Consider the following 8,280-nt stretch of genomic DNA (forward strand, 5'->3'; position numbering starts at 1 on the left):
AAGTGAGAGTTATTTAAATATCTGATTGTTCTTCATGACTATTACTTTTTAGAGTTTCAGGATATGAAATAATCCTAAACTTAAAGTTTGAAGTGGAACCCGTAAGAAGATAGTCTCTAGGTACAATATATGAAAAGCCTTCTGAACTTTAAAGATATGTGATAATTTAAGGTTGAAAATGGAGAATTTCAAGGAACCACAGGAAATTATTAGTTTCATAGATCACTAGTAGGTGGTTGTATAAGCTAAATCATCTTTGTTGCATTGTTCAGTTTTTTGAGCTGACATAGTTAAGAAAATCACTTTATACATTGCAATGTTGTCAGAGACCTACTTAGGGCTATTAGAATCTTTGAGCAACTTATAACTTCCAGAAATTTTATAGGAATAAATGAAAGGTTATTTCAAATAGGCAGTCACTAGAAAGTTCCAGTTTTTGAATACCACTTCTCTAAATTCACATTCAAGTACAGGCCCCGTTTCCAGTGGAAGATATTGAAGTTTTGATTAAAAAAAAAAAAATTAAGGTGAGAGCTGTTAAAGTATGTTTTTCCCTTTGAACAGTCAGATGCTAGCGGAAAGTAGGTGGTGAGTTGATGAAACCAGAGTTGGAGTTTTGGCAGATCAGGGAAAGAAGGATTGAGAGTTTTTGCAAAAGAGTGATGATGGAATCCAAGCCTTGTAAGAAGTCATAAGCAGAGTGAGAATGACATGAAAAAACTAGTGGGGCCGACGGATTGAAGTCCAGTGGGGGTGAAGAGCTGTGGATGGAGCTGTAAAACTGTGAAGATAGGAGGTACTTAAGTATGAGGAGAGATGTAAAACTGTCAAGATGAGATGCTTGAAACCAAGACTTCAAAAACGTATAATATTTGGTGAGTATGAGCTGTAGGTGGGGGGCTGAGATCAAGTAGAGAAAACACTCTCTGCAGGTGAGGAGGTTAGGGAACTAAAAGGGAAAGGTGCTGGGAATTAAGTCATTGAGAATGTTTTAAGTAGCTATAGAGGGGAAGCGAGCAAGGTGCTATACTCTTCAGTGAGAAAGAGGAAGTGATCAGGAGGTGGGTTGGATGATGTATTTTAGGTCGGCGGTTCTCAAGTGGGGACAATTTGCACCCTAGGGAATATTTGCCAATGTCCGGAGACATTTTTGGTTGTCAAACTGGGGTGTGTGTATGCGAGTGTGCATGCTACTGGCATCTAGGGAATAGAGGCCAGGGATGCTTCTAAACATCCTACAATGCACAGCACAGCCCCTTACAACAAATGATAATCTGGTCCCAAACGTCAGGAGTGCTGAGGTTGAGAAACTGCTTTAGGCAGATGTATCAGAATCAAGGTATGTTGGCTGAAAAACAGGCTGAGAACTGTCAATCAAGTAAATATTGTATTTCTGTTTTAATTGAATAGTTCCTATGGAAAAAAGACACATTCATTAAAAATAAATTCATTCATTCACTAAATCAACAAACATATGCTGCATTCCTACTTAACTGGCATCACTATTCTCGATGTGTAAGATTCATCAGTGAACACAAAGATCCCTGCCCTTGAGTACCTTTTGTTCAAGCGGCGGGGGGGGGGGGGGGGGTGGGGGGGGGGTGGGGGGGGTGGGGGGGGCGCGGAGACAGAGAACAATAAATATAATGAACAGTAAATTAGATAATTTGTTAGAAAGTAGTGTATAATAAAAAAGGAAAAGTAAAGCAGATTAAGGATATTGGGAGTGCTGGGGGATGGGAGCACAAGCAAGGGTGGGTTGCAATCTTAGATGTCAAGGTAGGTCTTACTGAGGTGATGTCTGAACAAAGATTTAAGAGATGAGAGCATATAATGAATGTATGTTGCCCTGAAGATAGTTTTGGTTTGCATTCAGTTCACAGAAAAGGGGAGTAAAGTGGATTGTGATAAGTGCTTTGGGGGATACAGAGTTAAATCAGACATAGTTTCTGCCCTCATGGAATTTCATGATGAACTAACAATCTTGGAAATGATAGAAAAAATGACGACAGCAAGCACAGGATGGTAATTTTGCCCTGTACTATTTGTTCCTGTTTTGATTCTTTTTCATGGTGGGGAAATGACAGGTTAGTGATTAGCCCTTACTTTCCACATTTGCTCTTTCTCAGAAAACAGAGTTAGATGGTACCCTGGGTTAAATAGGGAAATGGATGAAGAAAAAAAGTGATGCCAGTGGGTTTAGAGTGTGAGACCGAGAGCAGTGGGACCAGAGGAATGGAAAGGAAGGTTGAACTTATAAAAGGGATTAATGATTCGGAAGAAAGGCTTACAAGCGTCTGTTAACCTTCCTGGCTGACAGTTACCAATTTGCAACATTTGAAACAAGCCTCCCATTAGCTCTCTCTGCCTCCCAGGTATGGTAACAGCACTAGGAACTATGCTGTTCGGGTTGGGGATTATCATACTCTGGTGCCGGAGGAGTTTGAAGAAGAAATTGGAGTTCAGCAGATTGTGATTCACCGGGAGTATCGGCCAGACAGCAGTGACTACGACATCGCCCTGGTTAGGTTACAAGGACCAGAAGAACAATGTGCCAAATTCAGCAGCCACGTTTTGCCAGCCTGTTTGCCACTCCGGAGGGAGAGGCCACAGAAAACAGCCTCCAATTGTTACATAACAGGATGGGGAGACACAGGTAACAAATAACCCAAAGAAACAATTAAAATCTGGGCACCTGCTTGTGTCTGGGATTATCCATACATCTGGGTGTACAGTGGGTAGCAAAATCTTAAAGGGGGTTCAGGCTTAGTTGTTTGGAAATTCCGCCAAGTGTGAGATGCATGCATGTAATCTGGATTCATACCCTGAGGGTACTGTGGTTCCCATTAGAACTTAGACCCTACTCAGGACTTGGGCCTAGCTGTCTCTATTTTAAAAAGTTTTCCTAATGACTTTGATGTAGCTACCCCAGCAAAGGGCTTTGGTGTTTGATGGTTTCTTTGTAATGGAGCCCTTTATCAAAGTAAATCTTATGCAGAATTCCTAAATGAAGAACAAAAATCAGAGGTGCTGAGGTTCAAGTGGAGGGATCAAGCTCACTTGGGTTTCTCCTTCCACAACCCCCTTCTATTCTTCCCACCTTCCCGTCCCTGAGCAGGATAGTGTTCAGCTTGTGCTCTTCTCGGGCAAACAGCTTTCTGTATTGTCTTGCTAGAGTTAACATCAGCTAGTGCTTGCTCAGGATGGTCTTCGAAACATCTAGGTCTCACCTGGATTAGGTGCTCGACTCACAAATGACTGCTGAGTAAGGAGAAATGATTGGGTTGACTGCTCTCCATTAAAAGTAATTAACACTGAAAAGAACATCAGATAAGTATTTCTACAGGTGATAATTTCAATAAGGTTATATTTAGTAAATAAAATTATTTGTTTTCATTTTATCCCATGCTACATTAAATCTGGGCTTTAAACTTACATTATTTCATAGCAGCAAAATGTAGAACATCTGTAGCAGATATACAGTACTGAAAAAGCTCTGCGACCAATCCTGAAATAAACCTTAAAAAGTGGAAACATTTCCTGGATGATATAATAGAATCAGGTCAGAGTAAATGCCTTCTCACGACGCTATGCTGATCTGTGAGGCAAACTGAAGGCTGGAGTATAGCTGTTGGAATTATTACTTCATCAGGGAAGTGAATCAATCACCTCCCTTTAGACACTACATCTGAATAGAGATGACAAAGAAAGTAAATTTTACAGAATGTTTTATTATGGATGAATCACTCCAGTTGAGTAAATTGGATTGGAGAATAATGTGGAGTTTAGATCCAAGAAAAGGCTATCATGGAGAAACTATCAATTATACATTTTAGCCACTAAACAGAGAATGAGTGGCTTACTAGTAAATAGAATATGTTAACAAGTGGTTAAACTTCAGCCTGTTTCTATGTAAGAATGTTGTTTCTGAATCATCTTTATGAAATACCATGTTTCTCTTGAGGATAGTAATTGCCACCTTATGTGCTTATATAGAATTGTTATTTATAATTAATCCTCAAAAGTCAGTGAAGTAGATGAGTCCTAGAGCAGTGGATTTGCTAATACAGAACCAGCATGAATACACCCTCACTGTTTTAATATAGAGAATTCAAATTCTAAAGCCTGCACAAATGTGCTTTCTGTAGGTTACCTTTTTCTACTGGGCAAGTCCGTAAGCGTTACTAAAGTATTCTTCAGAAAATGCAGTACTGAGAAACAGAATAGTGAAGGGTTAGAGTATGGTTAAGTGCAAACAATAAAAAAAATACCATTTATAGTTATCACTCACTTAAACTACACTAATGCCACAATAGGGCTTTTTAATAGGGCTATTAAGTGTTCATTAAACTGTTAAATGTAGCTCTTTTTGCTACGATCTTTACCTGGAATCTAATTCAATTATTTGGCCTGCATAGGACGAGCCTACTCAAGAACTCTACAACAAGCAGCCATCCCCTTACTTCCCAAGAGGTTTTGTGAAGACCGTTATAAGGGTCGATTTACAGGAAGGATGCTCTGTGCTGGAAACCTCCATGAACACAAACGTGTGGACAGCTGCCAGGGAGACAGCGGAGGACCACTCATGTGTGAACGGCCAGGAGAGAGCTGGGTTGTATATGGGGTGACCTCCTGGGGATATGGCTGTGGAGTCAAGGATTCCCCTGGTGTTTATACCAAAGTCTCAGCCTTTGTACCTTGGATAAAAAGTGTCACCAAACTGTAATCCTTCATGGAAACCTCTAGAAAATAATATTTAAAGAATCTGTTGGAAACTTTCCAACATTAGCATTTAGCCAGAGATGCCAACTAATGGGAGCGGAGATCCATATTTCTGTGTTTTGTGTTGTGATAAAAACTGTGTACCCCTTTGCTGCTTGAGAATTTGTGATGTGAACATTTTGGTTACAGATACCTCAGTGTAGTAATGATTATCCTTATTTAGCATTGTTGCCTACCCAAATTAGTTTAATGGACACTAAATTCATTATTCTCATGAGTCTTGTCTCTGCCTATTTCTCAGCATTCTCCAGAGATTTTTGTATATTGATTGTGCAGTTAGGCTGTTTTTACATTTATTTGGATTGAGAACTCCTTTATAACTGAATCAATATGGTATATATTCATATAAAGAGCCTACATTTGACACACAAAGAAAATACTCTTTACTATACTCAAAATAAGAGTGGCATTGTTTTCTGTTCATGTAATTTTTTAAGCTCAGATTTTTTTCCTTAGGCTGATAAAAAAAATCAGACCACATCTTTCTGGCCTTTTGTGAGAAAATTGAAGGCCAAAAAAGATAAAGGAATTCTATTATAAACAGACTGCAAAGGAATATCATTGTCACAATACATTCCTGAATGAAGCCTTTGTACCAAGCACTATGGCAACTAAAGAGAAAAACATTCTAGCTACCTTGTATGTTGTTAGCACAATTCAGCATTCCTGATAACAAAATGAAGAATGCCTTCAAATTGTTTAATGCACAACCTAATTCAATCTGCTTGATTACTTTTAATCACTTCAAATTTACAGCTTGGTAAAACAAAAATGTTTTTTCTGTTTTCCAGACCATGATTTAAGAGTGCCACCTACTGCAACTTTCTGGTAACTAACTTAAACCTGCAGACTATCCTGATACAGTCCCATCTAATAAAAATAGACTATTAAAAATGCTTTCCCTGTCAATAGTATGGGAAAGTCTAAAATAACTGTTATGTTTAATCCATATACCACTTATGTGCTAGGTGGCTATGCACCTCATTGACAATTTATAAAAGGTAGTTAAGATTTTATAGTATTTCTAGTTTTCAAATGGGTTAACAGGCAGAGGCCAAGATGAGACAGCTGTTGAAAGGCTTTGAATCCAAACTCCAGAACAGGAAGAGTCCCAATGCAGACAAGAGCATCTCCTCCCACCCCTCTAATCCATGGTTCTCCTGTCTAAAGGTAAGTTTTCCCTCTGGCTGTTTCCCAAAGGAGTAAGGGATAGCTGCTTATTATGTATCCTACAGGGCATTCTTGGTAGCAGCACAAAATCTTTGCCCAAATATAAAAGCTAAGCCCTCAGGATACTTGAGTAATCCTTATCAGAGGTGACATGACTGCTATCATGAGTCCTTCCCAAAATCCCAGGTAGTAAAAAAAGGTGAAGTGCAAACTAGGATTCAGAATGCTTAAGTAATCCTCTTAAATGGCTAACTCACCATGGAGGGACTTCACCCCCATCCCTTTCCCTTCTGTATCATATTGCATCCCTTTTGTAAATTCTGAGCTATGTAAAAAAACTGGTGCTAACCTGAAAGTGCTTTATAGTTTACTACTTTGCAGAACTGCAATGCAGTTCAAGTAGAATAGCATTAAAACGTTTTCTAAACACTCATGACTTTGATAAAGGAAAAACTCTGCATTTACATATAGAGATGACAGCTATAGACGGTGCACACATGCACAAGGGCTTGGGAAAAACCAGAAAATTTATCTTCCTGCAAGTTTCTCATGGGCCATCCTTGTAATTTAACTACAGTGCTGATGCAAACATTTATATTGGCTTTTTAACTAAACCAGAGGATGGCAAACTTAAAGAACAGAATAGTTAACAGATGGCCTGCAGTTTGCTCAACCTTGAGGCAGAATGCTTGGTTCATAAAATATGCCTTTATTATAGCTTAATTTTTTTTCTTGTTAAATGTTAAGTGTGAGTTTTAAAGATGCAAGTGTTCAGTGCACATCTGTGTAAATAAAGTGCATAGCTTTTCACCGTGCAGTTTCCTTAATCTTCTGTGTGGTATTAAATGACCCTGCTCTCTTCCTCAGGGGTAAACTGGTTTTTACGTGTAAGAGTTTTCCCCAAATAATACCTTACACAACAATATTAATTCATGTTACTTCCGCTCGAGCTCCACAACAGTGGAACAGGAGACAGCCTGTTCACTACCTGTAGTTACCTTTGCACTTATTGGTCATTCAGTCAGGGAACACTGACATCTGTACAAATCAAGCATTTTATTGATATAGCAAGGAAGCACTTATTTATTCTCCATTTAAATACCATACTTGAGATTTAAAATCACATTTGGCAGTGTACTTCAGGATGCTAAGTAAGACTTCACCCATATCGCTTTGGATTTCTTGACTTCTGCAAGAGAAGAAAACCAGCTTTATAAAACTCTAATTTGTGTACTTACCTCATGGTGCTGAGTCTTAGCAGCTACTTCAGTTACTTTCTATTCAGTTGGCTATTTACTCTTTTAAATTACAAAATGCCAGCAAAATATGCCAATTTTGGCCTTCCAAATCCTTAGCACTAAGGGTTTCAGATTCAGAAATATATATATATAAAGACAGGAACGTACCTTGTTATGTTTTCCATCATCCATTGGAACAATTAGCTCAGCTTCCTAAAAACATTTGAACAATAGTTAGATGTTTGCCCAATAACCCAGTACCCTCCAGATTTTTAAAGTGAAGAATGTTACTTGTGCAAGTCAGAATCTGATACCAATTAAATGGTGACAGCTTTGCCAATAAACAAGAATATGCTCTTCCATGGCTAGGAAGGGAGACTGCCACAGCTGACAGGTCCCAAAGATACATGGAGATTCATGATCCCAGAAAAGACCAGCAAGGACAACTACAGATACTACTCACCACCTGGATCAAACTGGCGGGTTATCAGGATGCGGTGTTACTATTTAATAGTGGCGGAGTAGATTCAAGATGGCCACATGACACCAACAGCGGAAATAATGACCTTCTTCTCCGGAGTCATCAGCTGCATTTAAACTTTGCCGGAAGGCCCACGGCCCACGCGCGCTAGTTCTCCGACTCAGCGCCCCCGGCTGAACGTGGCTGCCCAGCGAATCAATGAACATTTAAGTCCACTCAGGCGTTTGAACCTAGAGGTTTTCCAAGCTGACGTCGATCTACTTCTACAAGACTGTTGCATCTCCTGCATTTTAAACTTGGCCGAAAAGTTCTGTCTCAAGTATTTTAGAGCACGAAACACGACGCCGTACCTTAACCTAAACTCGACGCTTCCCGGATGTAAAAGGCCGAATCCTTCGCCAGACGCTCTCTTATAGAGCTGCTGACGCTATTCCGGGGAAGCGCCGCGAGGGGCGGGGCCTACGCGCTTTCTCCCTCCGCCCCGCCCCCCCAGCTCCGCTGAGGTTCCACCCCATCCGTTGGCCACCGCCTTCCTGATGGCCCCTCCCCTTCCTAAGCTTCTCCACCCCGCCTCGCCCCGCCCCCCCCCCCCCCCCCCCCGCGCTAGAG

General features: G+C 40.2%; 1 protein-coding gene, 1 long non-coding RNA gene and 1 other non-coding gene across 4 annotated transcripts in view; 1 reads left to right on the forward strand and 2 right to left on the reverse strand.

Annotated features, from left to right (window-relative positions):
- PRSS12 (serine protease 12) overlaps nt 1–4,871 on the forward strand; it is a 69,962-nt gene extending 65,091 nt beyond the window's left edge. For both annotated transcript variants that reach the window (XM_061191128.1, XM_061191129.1), the window contains exons 12-13: nt 2,376–2,656; nt 4,419–4,871. In XM_061191128.1, coding sequence (XP_061047111.1) covers nt 2,376–2,656; nt 4,419–4,726 — 589 coding nt within the window. In that variant the 3' untranslated portion in view covers nt 4,727–4,871. The remainder of the gene's footprint in view (nt 1–2,375; nt 2,657–4,418) is intronic.
- Nucleotides 4,872–6,989: 2,118 nt separating this feature from the next.
- LOC133091946 (uncharacterized) lies at nt 6,990–8,065 on the reverse strand. The gene is made up of 3 exons (XR_009701006.1): nt 7,654–8,065; nt 7,359–7,403; nt 6,990–7,141 (listed from the first exon to the last, which is right to left on the reverse strand). It is a non-coding gene; the product is annotated as an uncharacterized LOC133091946 (long non-coding RNA).
- Nucleotides 7,473–7,603, reverse strand: LOC133092814 (small nucleolar RNA SNORA24). The gene has a single exon (XR_009701169.1). It is a non-coding gene; the product is annotated as a small nucleolar RNA SNORA24 (small nucleolar RNA).
- Nucleotides 8,066–8,280: the final 215 nt, after the last annotated feature.

The sequence above is a fragment of the Eubalaena glacialis genome, chromosome 5, assembly GCF_028564815.1.
Source record: "Eubalaena glacialis isolate mEubGla1 chromosome 5, mEubGla1.1.hap2.+ XY, whole genome shotgun sequence".
In the NCBI taxonomy this organism is placed as follows: Eukaryota; Metazoa; Chordata; class Mammalia; order Artiodactyla; family Balaenidae; genus Eubalaena; species Eubalaena glacialis.